General features: G+C 42.1%; 1 protein-coding gene across 2 annotated transcripts in view; it reads left to right on the top strand.

The window, feature by feature from the left end:
- sorl1 (sortilin-related receptor, L(DLR class) A repeats containing) overlaps positions 1–20,324 on the top strand; it is a 219,033-nt gene that overhangs the window by 132,262 nt on the left and 66,447 nt on the right. For both annotated transcript variants that reach the window (XM_060943822.1, XM_060943821.1), the window contains exons 15-20: positions 3,787–3,915; positions 4,083–4,168; positions 10,794–10,966; positions 13,014–13,145; positions 13,226–13,317; positions 16,674–16,920. In XM_060943822.1, the coding sequence (XP_060799805.1) occupies positions 3,787–3,915; positions 4,083–4,168; positions 10,794–10,966; positions 13,014–13,145; positions 13,226–13,317; positions 16,674–16,920 (859 nt within the window). The remainder of the gene's footprint in view (positions 1–3,786; positions 3,916–4,082; positions 4,169–10,793; positions 10,967–13,013; positions 13,146–13,225; positions 13,318–16,673; positions 16,921–20,324) is intronic.

Genomic DNA, 20,324 nt, shown 5'->3' with positions numbered 1-20,324 from the left:
GTCTTCTTTGCGGAATTCCTTTAATTTATCCACATTGGAGAGCTTTTGAGGATGAACGGGTCCTGCCATTGCGTCTCAGTTCTTGGGTTTCATGTGACGTGACGTCACATCCGCCTCATTAGTTATTCAGAACTTTAGCTGGTGGTCCTCCAAAGCTCAGTTGACAAAGCGTTTGTACGGAGAAGGTGCATTGCTCGCATGAAAAATGCCTTACGCTTGCGTAGTTTTAGGTTGTTCGAATCGATCAAACCGTGAAGCTGATAAAAGTTTCTTCAGGGTTCGCCATGAATTAATAAAAAAGGGTGAACGAACACAGGATTTCACAAAAAGACGTTGAGAAAAGCGGCTTTTGAACCTCTCGGGGAAATCAAAGGGAGCCGAGTCGAAGCATGCTCGAGTTTGCAGTGATCACTTGGTGAAAGGTTTGTATCCCTCTCAGCTCTGGCCTTAGTGTTTTCCAAGGTCTTTTCTTACTAAGTGTCGTTATTTTACGCTACTTTTTTTAGTCACGAAGTGCTAAAGTCCCCAGCTGTTTATTCGTTGACTCCTCACAAAGTCCATATGCATGAAGGTCGCGACAAAATTCTTCCCCAGCCGTACAGTTACAATGCGCCATGATCACTTCTCCGTCTTGTTTAACTAAGATCCAGGTCTTTAAAGGGGTTTCTGATGATCTTTGTGAATGATTTAGCTGAGAGATAAGAGCCAACACAAATGAGAATCAAGCCAACTGCTGTTTGTTTACACTTCAACTTGCAGCGCTTCGTTGTAAAGACACGAACGAAAAGCTTAACCACACTTACACGGGCAAAAACAATCCAGGATTCATTGGGCAGCGACTTGATCCCGAGGTCCTTTACCCAGCCACGTACAACAAAAAGTCATAAGCCTCCATACTCTTCCACGCTTTCATCTGTTTTGTGGTGTAGAAGGACGTCTGCAACACCAGATAGTTCGAGATGTCGGGGAGCTCGACTGAAGGGTAGTTTTCGAGATCGTATGACAAATCCTTCTTTCCCAGACTGTAGGGGTCGATTCCATTGCACACAGCAATCTTCTGAATATATCTAAAGCGAGCAGTGGCTTCTAGATTACGAGCATAAATTGCTACGGCAGCCGTTTTGGTTTGCTCGCCCACCAGCTGTTTTACCAAAAGAAAAATCACGTGACAGAAATCTAAGAATAGGGTTCCATTCAGGACTTTACCATGTCAGGCCGTTCCAAAACTTTTGTTTGTTTCTTTTGAACTGTTCAGAGGTTGACTTATGGGGCTTTTCCACTACCAACGCGGCTGAGTTGGGCTGAGTCGAGCTGAGTGGGGCTGTTGGGGTTGCATTTCGACTACAACCGCGCTGAACCATGCTGGCTGGAAGTGGGTGGACACATTGGGTGGAGTTAGCGAAAGTGGGTGGACGTCACGTGATGTCGTTAAGCAGCGCAAACAGTGACATCAGTGAGCTTTTAAGCGGTAGTCTCACGACCCGGATAGTAAACAATAAACATGGAGGACATGGAGTCATTAGTGTTGCTGGTCTTGGTGCTGTGGCTTGTTGTCACCGACAACGCCAAGAGATACTGGCAAGAGCGCATAGATGAGGCAAGGCACATAAGGCTTCATAATTCTTCTTCTTCCGGGTTTACGGTGTTTACAGATGGTGGTTCCCAGCGTGCTCGCGGGGCGTGTGGGGGCATGTGAGGACACTCTTCCTCACCAATCAGTGCACAGGGGAGTGTCTCCTCACGCCCCTAGCCCCACTCGGCTCGGTTTGGCTCACTTCAGCCCCACTCCAAAACTGTGCGAGTTTTGGGTGCTGAGTAAGGCTGAAGCGAGCCCAGTCGCGCCGCTCTGAGGTAGTCGAAACGCGTGCCGTGTTGGGCTGAAGTGAGCTGAAAAAGGGTAGTGGAAAAGGCCCATTAGACTTCTTCTGCTGTGGCTCGTCATTTCTCTGCACAATCCAGTTGCTCTTTAGCTTCAGATCACAGACTGACTCCTGATGACTTCTTTAGCATTTTAGAGCATCAAAAGAACAATTTGCTTCCATCAGTTATGGCAAGTTGCTTCTGCAAATCCACACTCCGTTGACTCCAGTGACTCACATGATGGCAGAGAGCGCCAACGACCAACAGATCACCCTAACGACCCTCTAGGCTGCTAACACCGTTCACACCCGGACCCCAGTGACCCTAACACCTACAGGATGACTGAGAGGGCCAACGACTCATGTGACCTCAACGGCTCTCCTTAGGGTTGCTTTTGGTCCACTAGAGAATAAATACCTGGAACTCCGCACTCGCCAGACAGAACTGAAGAAGCCTTTCTATTCGGATGAGAGATGAAACGTCCTCAAGGATTTCAAGCAAGTCCAGGTGCCTTTTTTAGCATCTACAGGTTTATAGATGACTTGCAACCACGTGATCAAAATGTGCTGCGTCATGAGCGTCTGCCATGATGGTGGATCTTCAAAGCAGCTTGGACGGCAGCCGCTGAAAGCGTGCCTGTAAACAGTGCTGAATTTTCTCAGTGTTACGACGATTTGAACGCTCGAGCGAAGATTCGATACAAAGAGAAGATCGATATGTGTGGTTTTGACCCATATTATTTAAAAAAGTCAGACTTTTCTGAAGATAAGACGCTTCTACTGGCCATCGAGTCCCCAGGTATCACGTTCTATCCGGTTCGGCTGCCGAAGAATCAAGTCCGACCTTGGACGAAACACAGCCCATGTTCTGAGCAGGCGCCCAGTCTGGATTGTTTCTATCGTATAATTTCGCTGGCGTTCCTAGAAGTGAAACGGTAATACACGTGTTAAAATTATAACAACCACGACAAGAGAACGCTCATTTTATACAGTAGCAAAATTCTCGCAACACGAAATAAAATTCTTCCATGATATTATCGAGAAAGCTTTTGAATCTTGCCTGAGATAAAATGATCACTGCAGACACGAGCGGTTTTGGTTTTAGCCTCTGTTAGATCAGCCCTGCCGATGTGGTTCAGCCGTGCGCGTCTCCTCTCCGTACTAAGCCTCGGAGTTTCCTCGCCCTCTTTCCGAATCACGGACGCAATTCTAAAAAATCGGAACGCGCCACGGTCACGAGTACTTTTGTGACCACAACCACGTACAGCACAACGATATGGCAGAGCTAAAAGGACGCTTCAAGCAGCGGAACAACAAAGAGAGTTTCGCACACGTGACTGTGTTTTGTATGGAACGTCGCTTGACCCCGCATTTGTATCTCCACCAACATGGCCGACATTCGGGTTTCTATTTTGCTTTGACGTCACTCGCAAGTCAAGGATTAGCGTAATTAAGGGGTGATTATGTGTTCACACAGGACCGGTTGGGGATAACTTTTTGCTGTTATTAAATTAAATGATAATTTAAAAAAATGCATTTTGTGCTTGGCAAGTTTTTTTTTTTTTTTGGAGGGGGAGGGGAATACGTTTCAGCTCGAGCATCCAGATTTCCTGTACATGAAATTGAAAATCCGTAAAAAGCTGCGCTGAAAATGCAGAATTTGAGGAGTAATTCTTAACTTTGAACACTACGGAGTGAGTGAGTAGTTCGGTTTATAGCTTTGACGTACACACCTCCTGTTGGCCTTCAGTTCTCTTTCACTAAATCACCGTCTCACATGGTCACTAAATTCCAGCCTGTGCAGTTTGAGATCCGGAGGAATGCCAGATAAATTCTTCCAAATTGCTTTCAAGATTAACAGTCATGATAAATGAGAGGAGAGCTCCTCTAAGAGTGCTCTGCTTCTCTCTCTCTCTCTGTCTCTCAGTGATTATGGCTTCAAGCTGAGTGAGGACTTTTCTCTTCAAGTGTGTGTTCCTGATCCGGAGTTTTCCGGCAACTTGTACGCCCCTCCTATGCCCTGTCCGGTGGGCACGACGTACCGCCGCAGCAAAGGGTGAGATAAGGCTGTGAGAAATAATATGAGCCATGAGTTGATGGTCTTGAAGCTGTAGCACCACCTAGTGTTTAAATGTATCTGAAGCAAGGAAATGAAAAACGGTACTTTTTCTGTTCATCACCAAACCTCTTGGTAAATGTTTTGCTGGTTCTCGGTTGGTGTAGGTACAGAAAAGTGCCTGGTGATAGCTGTACTGGTGGAGATGTCGAGGCCCGGCTAGATGGAGAGATGCTCCCATGTCCAGTCGGAGGTCAGATTCCTGTCTCTTGAATCTTTTGTTTCTTGCTCCCTTTTTTTTTTTTTTTTAGTCCCATAAATACACAAAAAATCCAACTACTGCCAACATTTCAAACTACTTCTTCTCCTTCTTCCCGTAGCCAGCAAGGGCCATAGGGGCAGCAGTGATGACATTAACAGTCCATCATTGGTGTGTCTAGGGCATTTAAACTTGGTGAAGCCCATCACTCTCCAAGTTCAAACTATTACAACTAGAGCGGCTACAATTATCGACACCTTAACGATCTTTTGGCCGTTACAAAAGTAGAAAAGACTTTACATACATAAATTGTGCATGAGTACCGTAATTACTCAAACTTCCACTGGAAAAAAAAAACAGAGCTGATTCCCAATCACTTAGCGTATCAGATCACGTGACACTGTTCCACAATTATCAACACCTTTGTCCACAGTTATTGGCACCATTCCACAATTATCAACATCCAGATCATTATTTATAATTTTTTTTTTTAATTATCGGTATGTGGTATTAAGTGAATGAAACATAGTTTTATTTAAAATTTGTTTCTCATAGACTTGTATTTAGTCCAAAATATCTTTTATATAAATATATGGATGTCGGTGTTTATGTAAATGAGGAAGTAATTCTAATGTTTGTAAATTAATGAACTGATAATGTTTAACCTGCGTCAGAAAATCTTTTTGTTCCACTTTCTACCCGCTTTCTAAGTATTTTCGTAGATCGCATTTTGTTCATCATTCGTTGTTGTTTGTATTAATTTCTAGTTTTGTAGTTTACCAATAAACGCCAACAGGGAATTGAGATTGTAACCGCATGAACATCCAGGTCAAAGGTCGCGTGTCATTCCTCGAACCAAAATATAAAATGTCTACTGATATTGTAATATGTGGTCGATATTTACAACAAACTGCAAAAAAAAAATCTGAGTGGAAGAGAAACGTGAATATTTCAAGCATGTAATGTTTTACAGTATATGCTCGGGATTTAATTCTGCTCTAATTCTATTTATTGCAATCGGATTCCAAATACTCTATAAACATTCCATTCTGTTATGAATCAGAGAAAAATGATTATAAATCACAGCACTTCTATTTTTTAATAAAGTACTTCATCTACTTCAACAATGTTACACAAAGATCGATCCATAACGGTTGTAAATGTCCCTTAATTCCACAGCGTGTCGATAATGGTGGACACCGGTGAAAGTGATCACTATTATCGACACCTCACGTGATTCTCAAACGTGCGTTTAGATACAAAACGGCGACTGTTAAATGAAAGTCAGAAACAAAGTAGGTTTCGACGAGGAGGTCATGAAATATCGGTGAATTTGATCAGCAAAAACATGTCCATGATCTTTCCACCGTGCTTACCTGCGATGAGAACGTCCGGGTTTTCATCAAAAAAATTCCATCTCAGGTAACGAGCTGTGTCATCGGACGACAAGATCAAAGGGCGAGGCGGGTCTTCCGGTTGATTAATTAACCGATAATAACTGTTGGAATTGAAACTCACCTTTGTAAAATTGTTTTTATCGGTCAATCTGAAAAGGTGTCTAATTATGGACTGTCGATAATTGTAGCCGCCGCTCTAGTAAATAACAGTCACTCTGAAAGCTATTGCCTCACTGAGTTACAGAACCTTTAATTTTTGCTTGTTTGAGGTAACATTCAAGAAATGCAAAAAAAAAAAAAAACTGAGGAAATAAAATGGACGACAATCTGTTTCCTGGGACAAATCATACATTCACTGGCTACTTTATTAAGAACACAACTGTATTCCTGCTCATTCATGTTATTATCCAGTCGACCAATCATGTGACAGCAGTGCAGTGTATAAAATCATGCAGATGCAGGTAAAGATCTTTAGTTAACGTTCATATGAAACATCAGAATGGGGGAAAATGCATTCTCGGTGGCTTTGACGGTGGATTTCAGAAGTCAGAGGAGAATGGTTGACAGGTGTGAGCTGACAGGAGTGCTGCGGTACCTCGTATAATCACTCTTTACAACCGTGGTGAGCAGAAAAGCATCTCAGCATGTCACTCAAAAATGTCTCCCAGGTTTTCAGCAGGTTTTGCTTATAAAGTGGTGTGTGAGTGTATGGTGAGCTAGTTCAGATATATACAGTGCAATGCAATAATGAGTACACCCCCCCTGAAAAACGACATTTTTCACAGTATTAAAATGAACACAAACAATATGTCCCAAACAGTTCCTTGATGATGTTTATTGCACTATGTTCTTACATTATAACTCAAGCAGAAAGGTGAAAAGATGCCTTAAATTACATATTTTTCTGTTTCCGTGAAAGTGGGGTGGAGCAAAAGTGAGTACACCCCACAACAAACTCAATTACATCCAGTACATTTAGTACTTTGTATGGCCTCCATTATTTGCAATGACAGCCCCAAGTCTCCTTGGCATGGAGTGCACAAGTTGACAACATTTGGCTACATCAATCTTTTTCCATTCTTCAAGGATGACATCTTTCAGAGCCTGGATGTTGGATGGAGAGTGATGCTCAACTTGCCTCTTCAGTATTCCCCAAAGATGCTCTATAGGGTTCAGATCAGGTGACATACTTGGCCATGGAATCACTCTCACCCTGTTCCTCTTCAGAAAGTCAGCAGTGGCCTTAGATGTGTGTTTTGGGTCATTGTCATGTTGAAAAATGGCACGACGACCAACGGCCCGAAGTGATGGAAGCATCTTAGCTTTCAGTATAGAGCAGTACATTTGAGAATTCATGATGCCATCAATGAAATGCAGTTCTCCAACACCCGCAGCACTCATGCAACCCCACATAAGAACACTACCCCCTCCATGTTTCACTGTGGGCACCATGCATTTTTCCTTGTACTCCTCACCCTTGCGACGCCAGACTGTTTTGAAGCCATCAGTTCCAAAAAGATTGATTTTGGTCTCATCACTCCAGAGTATAGAGTCCCAGTAGCCTTCATCCTTTTCAGCATGTGCCCTGGCGAACTCTAGACGGGCTTTTTTGTGACTGGGCTTTAGGAGAGGCTTCCTTCGGGGACGACACCCATGCATGCCATTCCGCTGCACTGTACGGCATATTGTGTCACGTGACACATTCACTCCAATTTCAGTCTCTACTTCCTTAGATACCTGTTGTGCACTTGCATGCCGATTTTCCTCAACTTTTCTCATTACAAGCCGCTCCTGCCTGGGTGTTAATTTTCTTGGCCGGCCTGTACGTCTCTGTACTTTGGCTGCAGTTCCATCTGTCTTGAATTTTTGGATCACTTTTGCAACCGTGTTCTTACTGATAAGTAAGGCTTTACTGATCTTCTTGTAGCCCTCACCTCTCTTGTGTAAAGCAATAATCCGCTTTCTCAGATCCAGAGACATTTCCTGGCCATGAGGTGCCATTGCTGACAGCAGGAAATGGGAAAGGGTGGTTTGCTTTAGGTAACAGCCTTTTGTAGCCAACTGCCTAATTAACACCTGTGTAATGACTAATTAGACTCACCTGTGGTTAATTGTTTGTTCAGGTCCACATTGGTAGCCTAAAAAGTTGCTTTACTCAGAGCCCTTCAGTGGGGTGTACTCATTTCTGCACCACACAAATTTCACTAAAACTGAAATAAAAATCATTTAAGTTATATTATTAGCCGTTGTTTTGAGTTCAAAAGCTCAACAGAACCTGTGTTTAACTTAGTCTGGGAACATTTTGGAAATATATCTTTGTGTTCCTTGTCATATTGTGTGAAATGTTACTTTTCAAAGAGGGTGTACTCATTATTGCATTGCACTGTATATCTGTTATTTACCAGCTGGGAGGTCTGGATCATGAAATACCGTGACCGAGGTCTTGAAAGTACTGACTGAGGCCCTCTGGGCCGAGGTCAGTGTTCAAGGCCGAGGTCACGGTATTTCACCATACGGACCGACCTTAAGCTGGTAAATAATATATTTATTTTTTTCTTTCCCAAATTCTAACAGAAAACGAGAGCGCCCGAAAGGGAAAACCGAGCCGAGCCGCCATTTTGAATCCTCATTCACGGCTGTAATGCAAATTGCTTCCTCCTCGGTATACAAGTGCACTTCCATGGCAGGAAAAAACTACATTTTGCCGCCTATGTAGTCCCCTATTTATACAAATAGGAGTCATTCAGGATTCAGCCATGTTTTTGCTCGGCGTTAGCAACAGTTACAGGTTTTTAGTTTTCTCCTGAAATGCTTTCTTTTATTTCTTCTTCCTCAGGGTAGTAAAACTCGCTTTCACTGTGAACACTGTCGTTATCGCTATCCATGCTGTAAAATTAATGCTATTCTCCTGAGAAATGCTGGCAAAATTTTATAAGATTTTTGATAATCTTATAAATAAATCTTATTAAAAAAAGATAAATGTTGACAAAAAATTCTACTATGTTTGTTGTTGTGAACGAGCGAGTTGCCAGAGGTCCGTAACCAGGGTCCGTATCGTGAGATATGGACCCACTCGCCAGCCAATCAGAGCGCAGGATTTGATGGAAACCGCACCGCGAAAAAAATAAGTTACATTAATTCACACTAAGGGCAGCAAATCAGTTTATGATTATTAGTCGGCATATCGGGTAAAAATTCAATCCAAATTGCTTGAAACTGCTCTCGTTGAATTCAGAACTGAATGCAGAACAACATACTTTTTACAGAATTAAAATATGTTTTTCCGTTCTTGAGATATTACAAATCAAAGATTGAAAAAACGGCTTAATTTTTAAAAAACGGCCGTAATATTCCGTCCGAGGATCACATGGTCCAAAATGGGCCTCATTAACCAATGAGATCAAATGTTTTTTTTCTTAATAACTTTTCTATTTTTCAAGATATTTACATGGAAATTGGCAGGAACATAGATGGTTGTATACTGAATACAAAGTTTGAAAAATTATTAAAAACAAATTATACAAATTAGTATTTAATTAGTATTAATTATGCTAATTAGGTAAAGTTAAATCAGTACACTCAATAAAAAAGTAATAAAAGATTATTTCTAATCCCCTCTTTGTGCTCTGTAGGCCTTTGTATTTCTCAAAAGTAAGGCCTACTAGTGTTTATATGAAAGAATATAAATGATAATATTCACAGGTTTCAAGGCGAACCTCGAAAAAACTGTGTGATCCACATCCAGTAAATAATTCACATTAACTGAACTGAAATTGACACTCGCATTTCTGACTTCTGTTTTTTTTAAATCTCATTCCGACCACTAAGATCTCAATATTTTTCATCAAAACAACTCCAGTTATATTCTAAAATAGTTATTTATTTACATGAATCAGTTTGATTTGAAAAAATAAGTCGGTAAAGCGATGAAAACTCACTTCAACGTCTCCCGTGAATCATAACATCAAAACTAGCAGACGGAAAATTTTGCTGAATCCTTCATCAGAAACAGTGAGAGCGAGAGAACGTCCCTATAAAAGTTATCTGATTGATACTTACGAGTAATCCAGTCGGAAACCGATCAGGAGAGAGAGAGAGAGAGAGAGAGAGCGCTTTCCCGTGACTCAAAAAGAAAATCACCGGCAGTTTCCCGACGTCCCGCGAGCAGAGAGTGAACTCTGTTGTACCAACTTTTAACCTGCCGTTACTCCCAAAGTACTGAACAGATCTTAACCAGATACATTTCTTTGGAAAGCAAAGATTATAAGCTTTTTAATGATGGTATTTATGGTAGAAAATATTCAAGCGTGAAGCAATGACTGATTTGGAAACATAGATGAGCATCTGCATGTTCACAGCACGGCCGGCGAGCGTCTGATACGCCGACTGATATTCTCTTCTCGCAGAGTTTCTACTATCGCATATCATGTTTGGGTCTTTAGTTTTTGGCTGTAAGTTGTGGTGTTCTCTCTCTGTATTAAACATTAAAGATATTATTTGAGACTGGCCAGCCTTCTTAACACGTAGCCACGTTTGAATAATTATGCTAAATGACAGCTTTGAATTATAGCTTATTTTGCCAGGTGTGCATCATATTTCCACGTTCCTGATTCTGAAAATATCATTTGTCATCCGTGCGCACTAATTACTCCACAGAGTTAAAACCTTTCTGTGCTTCAGCCAAAGTTTGTAGCGCTGAAACAACGATGCGTAGCCTTGTTTGTTAGCTCCGCCTTCTGAGTTGGGAGAGGTCGTATTTTCGCCTCGGTTTGTTTGTCTGTTCCCAACGTAACTCAAAAAGTAGCGAACAGATGCTGATGTCATTTTGAGGAAAGGTGAACCATGGGCCAAGGAACAATTGATTAGATTTTGATGCAAATCCAAATATGTATGTGGATCCAAGATGTTTTAATTTTTTTTGGCCTGTTCCCAAAGTAAGTCAAAAAGTAGTGAGCGGATTTGGATGAAGCTTGGCGTACGGCTTTAGTGTTCTTCTAGGTTTCAAGTGATTTGATTTTGATGTTGATGATATGTGGCTTGGTGGAGGTATGCACTCTACCGTGCTTTTCAGCTTGCTGTGCTTGATGCAGTGCTTTAATCAAAATCAGAGCTATGTGTGTGTGTCTTTTACCTAATGACGACTCACAAGGCCGACAAATTAAATTCATTTTTAAGCTTTCATTACTTAGCAAATTTATCTTTTTTTTGGGGGGGGCGTGTAGAGAGTAATGAATTCATCCTGTACGCCGTGAGGAACTCGATCCACCGCTATGACCTGGCTACGGGTGTGGACCAGCCCCTGCCTCTCTCAGGCCTCCGTGAGGCGGTGGCTCTGGACTTTGACTACGAGAGGAACTGCCTCTACTGGGCCGACATTTCACTCGACACCATACAGGTATGAGCACTTTCAGCAGCCGTGTACTGTGATTGTGAGGGAATATTCGGAACACACACACACACACCCATCCACCCGCTGTTTGATGCAGTTCTCTAATCAGCCGATCCTTTGACAGCAGCACAATGTATAAAATCACACAGATACAAATCACGAGCTTCGGTTAATGTTCACAATGTTCAAACATCAGAACGGGAAACATTGTGATCTCAAAGTGCGACTTTCTTACACTGTGCCATGGGTGTTGGTTTGAGCCAGATGGACTTTTTTTTTGAGTATTTCAGAAACCGCTGATCTCCTGGGGTTTTCACACATAACAGTCGTTGTTTTTAGCGGAAACAAAAGCTACGTACTTAAAAGAATATGGTAATGCATCGACCTGATTTTATGCTGTGTTCACACTTATACCGGTACAAAAGTGGTATAACTGTATCGATACAAAGTATACCGGTACAGTTTAGTGCATCTGTCCACACTAGCGAGAAATGTTTGCGGTTTTCTTTCACGGTAGTTGAAATGCGCGTGCGCGAAATGTTTCCGTGGTTACCGAGTAACTTCCTTCCGAGAATATATGACGGATGAAACAACGTGTGTGTGCTTTTTGTTGTCAGTGTACAGTCTGTATTTCTGGTGGTCATTTATTCAGTCGAATCGTATAAAACGCGCGAGGCAGTTGAGAAAGAAACAAACGAATCTCCGTTCTTCACTATTTTATTCAGCGAAGACATCGATTGAGGTGTGTGACTTTGCGCATGCGCATTATATTTGTATCGATACAGAGCTGCTTCATCTGTCCACACTACAGCGAAGCGCTACAGTACCGATACTGTACCGGTACGAAACTCATACATTTGTGGGTTTCGTACCGACACAGTTATACCACTGGACAGGTGTTGCGGTACGAAAGTAGTTTCGTATCGGTACAAAATCCCTAGTGTGGACAGGGTATTAGATGGCTTTTGATGTCTGTCCATACGTACAAATGACGTACGTGTACCACCACAGGGAACCCGATCGTAAGTGCAAGGGAACGCATCTCAAACACTTGACCACCAGATGATGAAATTTGTATCTTTATTTACATTACATTAGATTCACGGCATTTAGCAGATGCTCTTATCCAGAGCGACGTACAACATACCCAGAGCAACCTCGGGAGCAGTAGAGGGTTAGGTGTCTAACCTAATGGTTAGAGGGAGAGAAAAAAAAAAAAAAAGAGTCTAAAGTCTTTCCTACACCATGCTCGGACGGTGACGATCTCCGTTTCCATAGCCTTCGGCTTCTCGCCTATACAACGAGGGTTACGGTGTGTGTGGGGGGGCTATTCCTCTGGTAACTGTGAGAGTTTGAATCCCCACTCGCATCTATATTGCAGTGTGTCTTGCCAGATGGTAGTAGGTACCATTTTTATGATGGTCTTTGGTACGACCTGACCGTGAGTAGAACTCACGATCGAGAGGCGGACATGCCAACCACTAGGCCAACTCGCGGTAGTTAGAGGAGAAGCCATGGCCTAATAATGGCTATAGAAGCAGCTTTAATTCCCTGGAACACCAGGAATAGCCGAAGTGCCCTTGATCAAGGCACCTAACCCCTAACTGCTCCAGGTATGTTGTATGTCGCTCTGGATAAGAGCGTCTGCTAAATGCCTGTAATGTAATGCAATGCTCAAGGGCACTTCAGCCATTCCTGCTGGTCCAGGGAGTCAAACCGGCAACCTTTTGGTCCCAAAGCTGCTTCTCTAACCTTTAGGCTATAGCATTCCCCATACATACATAAGATAGCTGTGTTTTTATCGAGCACTTATTTTTAATTTGCTCTTTTAAACGTGGGATTATTTACGAACACATTTTACACTCATCGGGAGCGCCGCTTTTAGGCAATGCCTAAATATACATGTTAGTTTCTTCGGAAAGAGCACATGTTTCACCTTCTGTGTTTTGAACGGTAATGTGGCTATGTAGCATTACAAGATTACGAGCGAGCTAATATTCATGTGCATGAAAAACAGCCCTTTGAAGCGCTCCATCTCTCTGTGTGTCTGTAGAGGCTGTGTTTGAATGGCAGTTCGGGCCAGGAGGTGATTGTTAGGAAAGGCCTGGAGAACGTCGAGGCTCTGACCTTTGACCCCGTCAGCCGACTTCTCTACTGGGTCGATGCTGGCTCTCAGAAGATAGAGGTAAATCAGAGAGAAAATATGCCGTATCTTTTACACCATAGTGTTTTTGATGTACCATGCAATGGCCTCATCTCACTCAGGTCTCAAATCCTGATGGGGATCTGAGATGCACCCTGGTCAACTCTTCCGTTTTGGAGCATCCTCGAGCCCTGGCCCTTATGCCTGGAGAGAGGTATGGGGATTTCTGGGCTTATTTGAGAATTTTGTTTCAGAAGGGGTTTAATCATTTGCTCTTCCATCTAGCTTTCTAATGGTCAGGTTTTGTTGTTGGCTTCGAAAAAAAAAAGGGCAAGAGTTTCCTTTGCCACTCACTGTTTTCCAGCCATGTTAAGTGTCGTACTGTATTATTGAGAAATCCAACACAGAAGTAGTGGAGACAGCAAGATTAGAAGTTTCAAAAAGCAGTCCGGCTAGTATATAAAACCTCTAGTTAGTGATGGTGTGTAACGATAAATTGCGATACAAATTTGACGATGTAAAGTGATTTAAATAAAAAAATGAGCTGCAATTATCATCAATTTGCATTTAGTTTTTCCGAGCTGTAATTGTGTTCTTTAGAAAGCAGAGGGGGTGGCACGGTGGTGTAGTGGTTAGCACTGTCGCCTCACAGCAAGAAGGTCCGGGTTCGAGCCCCGTGGCCGGCGAGGGCCTTTCTGTGTGGAGTTTGCATGTTCTCCCCGTGTCCGTGTGGGTTTCCTCCGGGTGCTCCGGTTTCCCCCACAGTCCAAAGACAAGCAGGTTAGGTTAACTGGTGACTCTAAATTGAGCGTAGGTGTGAATGTGAGTGTGAATGGTTGTCTGTGTCTATGTGTCAGCCCTGTGATGACCTGGCGACTTGTCCAGGGTGTACCCCGCCTTTCGCCCGTAGTCAGCTGGGATAGGCTCCAGCTTGCCTGCGACCCTGTAGGACAGGATAAAGCGGCTAGAGATAATGAGATGAGATGAGAAAGCAGAGGGTGCAGTAATGTAACATAGCAGGAATAGATGTGACTTCACCCTCGGCGGAAGCAGTGTTGTAGTCGAGTCACTAAACCTTGAGTGTTCAAGTCTGAGTCAAGTCCAAGTCATTAAAAAAAATTTCGAGTCAAGTCCGAGAACAAGACTCCACCCGCAACATTTGACGGCGGCTGTTTTAGTGCCATTAGTTTGTTCCTGAACATGCCGTATGAACAGGTGAATGTGCTTCTCTTTGTCAGGGAGTGCAAAGTATTCTGTCAGAGATGGTTGGGAGATGGATATAAGTGCAGAAGGTGTGTTTATTAATACAAGTGAAGACGGTAAACAATCCAGAACGGCAGGCAGAATCGTAAAACAGTGAAACACAAACAGGCTCTCGTAGACTCGGCAGAATCAAAGACGAGAATCAGGGATCAGGAAACCAAACAAGGAAATAAGGCTCAGTAATGTATCAGCAATGCAACTCAATACTTCGCAAAGTAAGTGTGTTTTCACACTCTTTATACAGGTGCGCTGATTGCGTTTACGTTGCGTGCAAGTCTATCTGATGCACACGCCAAGGCGCGCAGGTGTGGCACTCTTGCACAAAATTAGTATAAAGATTAATGTAGATATAAATATCTTATGGCAAATTATTATGGCATGTTACAAAAAATAAAGAAAAAATCTAAATCCTCGTCTCCAATTTTACGAGTCCGAATGCAGTTAATGCACGAGTCCGAGTCATCAGTGCTCAAATCCAAGTCAAGTCACGAGTCCTTAAAATCAGGGCCCGAGTCAGACTCGAGTACTATAAGCTTGGGTGGAAGTAACGCAGCTCTAATGCCACAAAAACACACAAAAAAAGATCTAAAATGGGAAGGAGCTGTTGTGCGATCGACTGTACAAATAGATTCAACAAGAAATCTGAGCTCTCTCTTGACAGTCTGCTGAACCCTAAAGAAAAGAGAAAGTAGTTGGAGGTTGTAGAAATGTTCGCAAGAAATGTATTAAGAAAACGCCTTTGTGTTATAATCTTTTCTGATTTTTAATAAAAAGATTATTTTAGTTAATAATAACAATAGTTATTTTGCTCCAACCTTTACAAATGTGGGTAAATAATTATTGTTGGTGATTAAGAAAATAAAATAATAATAATTCATTCTCATCTTATTATCTGTAGCCGCTTTATCCTGTTCTACAGGGTCACAGGCAAGCTGGAGCCTATCCCAGCTGACTACGGGTGAAAGGCGGGGTACACCCTGGACAAGTCGCCAGGTCATCACAGGGCTGACACATAGACACAGACAACCATTCACACTCACATTCACACCTACGGTCAATTTAGAATCACCAGTTAACCTAACCTGCATGTCTTTGGACTGTGGGGGAAACCGGAGCACCCGGAGGAAACCCACGCGGACACGGGGAGAACATGCAAACTCCGCACAGAAAGGCCCTCGCCGGCCACAGGGCTCGAACTCGGACCTTCTTGCTGTGAGGCGACAGCGCTAACCACTACACCACCGTGCCACCCCACAAAAGGAATATTTGAGTTGAAAAAGAATAGGAAAATAAATTAGTTTTTTTGGGAATAAAATGTTCTTGATTTAATTTCTATTCAATTATAGCACTATGCAAAAGTCATGTAAAGAAATGCTGTCGACCAAAAATGGTTTAAAAAATAATGAAATGGGGGGCGTCGTGGCTAAGGCGCCATACCATAAATCCGGGGACCCGGGTTCGATTCCGACCCGAGGTCATTTCCCGATCCCTCCCCGTCTCTCTCTCCCACTCATTTCCTGTCCTGTCTCTACACTACCAATAAAGGTGAAAAAAAGCCCAAAAAATATCTTTAAAAAAAAATAATAAAATAATGAAATGAAATGTTTCAACATGAAAAAATACTATAAACAGTAATCAGTAAGCCATAATAAATGAAACAAAGGCAATATTTGGCGTGAGACGACCCTTTGGTTTAAAAAAAAAAATAGTAGTCTGAGGTCCAGTGAGTGCAGTTTTATGCGGAAATGAGCTGTAGGTTTTACTGAGCATCTTACAGAACCAGCCCCAGTTCTTCTGGACACTTTGACCGTCACACTCGCTTCTTCATTTTGCACCAAAACCCAGCAGCCTTCATTATGTTTTCTTTTTTCATCTGAAAAGTGATCTCTTATGGAATGTGCTGCTCAGATATACGCATTTTTTTTCTGTAACATTTAATTTTGTGCTGGAAAATAAACCAACGTTTGGACTCTACAATGTTTTTGTAATGTTTTTGACTCAATGTAGAAGTCATAAAATAGAAATCTATAACAAAGTTCGTATGAGGAAAAAAAATAGGGTGCCGAAGACTTGCACAGTACTGTGTATCGTGGGAACATCAACGAAAATTATGAACCTAGTATCATTTCAGTTTTGAATTTTATTCCAAAATAAACCCTGGACGCATTTGAAATCAGTTCTGTCGAGTGGCTGGAGTTCACCTGTAGTCCTAAGTTTCTTCTAAAATTAAAGTGTCCCTGTAAAAAATTGTTTCCCAATAGTTGTCCTGTTGATTTTGACCTCGCTGCATCATGTTGCGTTTGTTAGCCTGATGTTCTGGACGGACTGGGGGGACAGAGCAGGCGGCGTATACCGCAGCTGGATGGACGGCTCTAACGTGTCCCGCATCGTGTCAGACGGAGTGCGCTGGCCCAACGGCATCACAACTGACGAGCACTGGCTGTACTGGACCGAAGCGTACGGAGACCGCATTGAGAGATCGGACTTCACCGGGGGACAGCGCACGGTGCTCATGGAGGGGCTGCCACATCCTTACGCTATAGCGGTATTTAAGGTAAAGCCTACACGAAGGTACCTTTCTTAATGAATATACTTTTCATGATTTGTTGTAATTCGTTTCACCATTTGTATAAGTAATTCATTAATGATGTTTTGTTAAAGTACTTTACAGTAAACACTAACTTTTTAATCCAAGTCTTGTGTGTGTGTGTGTGTGTGTGTGTGAGACACCTCACCGAATCCAGAGACGCATGTCGGCCGAAACGAATCCGAGATAATCGCAAAAGAAGCTTTTTTTTTCGAAATTTGTGATTTTTGTTTTTTTCCATCATGTGCAAGTTGAGATCTTGAAGAATGCAATCAGTATTTCAGATAATAGATTGTTTTGTTGGAAAAGCATACATTTTTTGTTGCAAATTGTCTCCTTTTTGTCAGGACAGTAGCCTGCTGGGGGGTGTGGGTAAATTACCATATGGGCCATTCACATGATGATTTAAGTCTTTTGTTTTTTTTCGTGACTCAGCTGTATGATACGAGCTGAGCTCGTGGCTACTTAAGCTGCATACAGGCGTGTGATTTCACTATGGAATGAGCAAGTTAAACAGAGCGCAGAGGAGCTGAAACACCACGAAGCAAACAGACACACGGTATTTACATCGGAGATAACCATTTCTAGCAAAAAAAACACAACCAAAAGGAGGTGTTCTAGGATTACATTCCATCGGAGGCATTGGTGTGTGCAAGGCGCCGTTTCTCTTTCTGATGGGGTAAGTTTATTAATCTAAGGCTGTGTGGTTATTTTTGCATGTAACGGAGAGTGTTGTGGTTTGGTTACATGAAACTAGTGTTGTGTTAGTTGTGTCATCATCGTGCTATCTTTCTTTCTAACGGTGTGAGTAATTTTTCACCCACAAAACGTTAACGTATACTTTAGGACTTATTTTTGTACTTCATAATTGTGTTGGGCATACTTTGCATGGAAGGAAAATTGACGTGGTGATCTTTGTTTACATGAAAGTAGCATCGTGCTAGCTAGTAGGGGGTAGGGCTTTCCTTAATGTCATGCAAATGAGCACCATTATGTGCCCGCCCTACACCCAGAGTAGCTGAGATGGAAAACTTTGAGGGCGATTTTCTCCCTTTTCTGTTTTAAGAAGTATACACTTTCAAAAGGCCACACATTCTTCAAATATTGTCAGATCTCCACATGGAAGGCATCATTGGAAAACTTAGAAACTGTACTTTCTGAATCTGTCAATAACTCAAAATGCCCCCGGGCAGACATTTGTCCCTGGATAACGTTATCTCTCTCACACACACACACACACACACACACACACATATATATATATATATATATATATATATATATATATATATATATATATATATATAAAATTAACAATTATTCCACAAAATCAAGTCGTACATGAGCTAATAGCCAACGAGGCGAGGCGCGTAGCAGTGAGATTGACAAGATTACGTGGAATAATGGTTTTATTATATCCACATTCATTGGATTTTGAGAAACGAAGCATTTTTATTTATCTAATTTTTTTGCAAACTCGATCAATAAAAACTTTATGCAAAACGTCCGACAAAATCATTTCCGCGTAGGCAGACGACTTAACCCTTTGTGGTCGAGAGATTCGCCAGTGAAGCTCGACAGGTTTAGAATGATTAGGTCATGTATTGAGATAAATATCTTCACGAGTTTTTATCATACAAGCATGATAAACATACTGACAGAAACTATATACTTTACATTTTCCTATGTGCCCGCTGCCAAATAATATTATAGTTTTTAAATTACCGAAATTAGATGAAACATAAAACTAGTCACTTTACTCAGTCACACCGGAGTCGGAGCGCTGAGCGCCCACTTACTCATTCATAAAAGACTATTCACATGGTAACGGCATGATAATCACTTTCACTCTTTCAGTTTCAATTGGTGTCTTTTTCATGGTGGGAACGCCCACCGTAAACGGGATAAAATCTGTCAGCCATAGTTCAGGCTATTTGGAGGTAAAACTTGTTGTGAGATGGCACACGGATTTTACACGCTTCGGGTGATTCAGGACAGCGATTCAATTCAATCTTGACAACTGCGACATTGATGATGAGCGGTGCCTTTTTTAAAATTTCGTTTTTATTTTTACTTCAACTCGATCCAGCCGAAGATCAACTCGAGTAAGTGTAAATATTTCTCCTATTTCTGATGAGCAGATCAGTTGATATGTGTGCGCTGTAGTGCATACACAGGAAAAAATGACTGAGCAATTTTTCCAGAGTCAAAAGTATTTTCCTCAAAAATTGTTAATTTTGCACTATTTTGGGTTTAGAGAGTAAAATTTGGAGTTGGCATGGGAGCAAAATTACAGAGTGACTGTGTAACAGAGTTGGTTGTGGCTCTGAACTGAGTAAAATAATACAAGAGTTCATTTCAAGACGCACTGAATCAAGTCAAATACCAAAATAAAGTCAAATAGCAGATAAATGAAGCTGTTGTAAAAAACAGTTTTAGAACTGTGTTGGAATGTGTGAAAAAAAAACATGACCTTACCCATTGTGCCAAACCGTTTTGATCACATGACCTGATGGGATTAAGAGTTGGCAGTGTGAAGGGTTTTCACTCTTTTCATTGAATGGAATGGAATTTTTTACCCTTCTCATTGAATCCCCCTCCCACTGCCAACCCTTTATCTCAAAACAATAGGACATAATTTTTTTGATGGCCAGTTAATCCTCCAAATCAGTGGAGCAGATTTAAGTTTTTGTGCTTGATACATTCCTAAGGGTAAGGTCATGGTTTTTCACACATTCCGACACAGTTTTAAAACGGCTTTTTACAACATCTTCATTAAGCTGTTTTTTTTTTTTTTTAAGTACAATCATAACCGGCGGCACGGTGGTGTAGTGGTTAGCGCTGTCACCTCACAGCAAGAAGGTCCGGGTTCGAGCCCCGTGCCTGGCGAGGGCCTTTCTGTGCGGAGTTTGCATGTTCTCCCCGTGTCCACGTGGGTTTCCTCCAGGTGCTCCGGTTTCCCCCACAGTCCAAAGACATGCAGGTTAGGTTAACTGGTGACACTAAATTGACCGTAGGTGTGAATGTGAGTGTGAATGGTTGTCTGTGTCTATGTGTCAGCCCTGTGATGACCTGGCGACTTGTCCAGGGTGTATCCCACCTTTCGCCCGTAGTCAGCTGGGATAGGCTCCAGCTTGCCTGCGACCCTGTAGAAGGATAAAGCGGCTAGAGATAATGAGATGAGAATGAGATGAGATTTAAGTTTTTGTGCTTGATACATTCCTAAGGGTAAGGTCATGGTTTTTCACACATTCCGACACAGTTCTAAAACGGCTTTTTACAACATCTTCATTAAGCTGTTTTTTTTTTTTAAAGTACAATCATAACAGGCGGCACGGTGGTGTAGTGGTTAGCGCTGTCACCTCACAGCA

The sequence above is a fragment of the Neoarius graeffei genome, chromosome 17 (assembly GCF_027579695.1).
Source record: "Neoarius graeffei isolate fNeoGra1 chromosome 17, fNeoGra1.pri, whole genome shotgun sequence".
NCBI classification, from domain to species: domain Eukaryota; kingdom Metazoa; phylum Chordata; class Actinopteri; order Siluriformes; family Ariidae; genus Neoarius; species Neoarius graeffei.
Note: the sequence above shows the minus strand (reverse complement) of the source record. Positions and strands in the feature narration are given on the sequence as shown.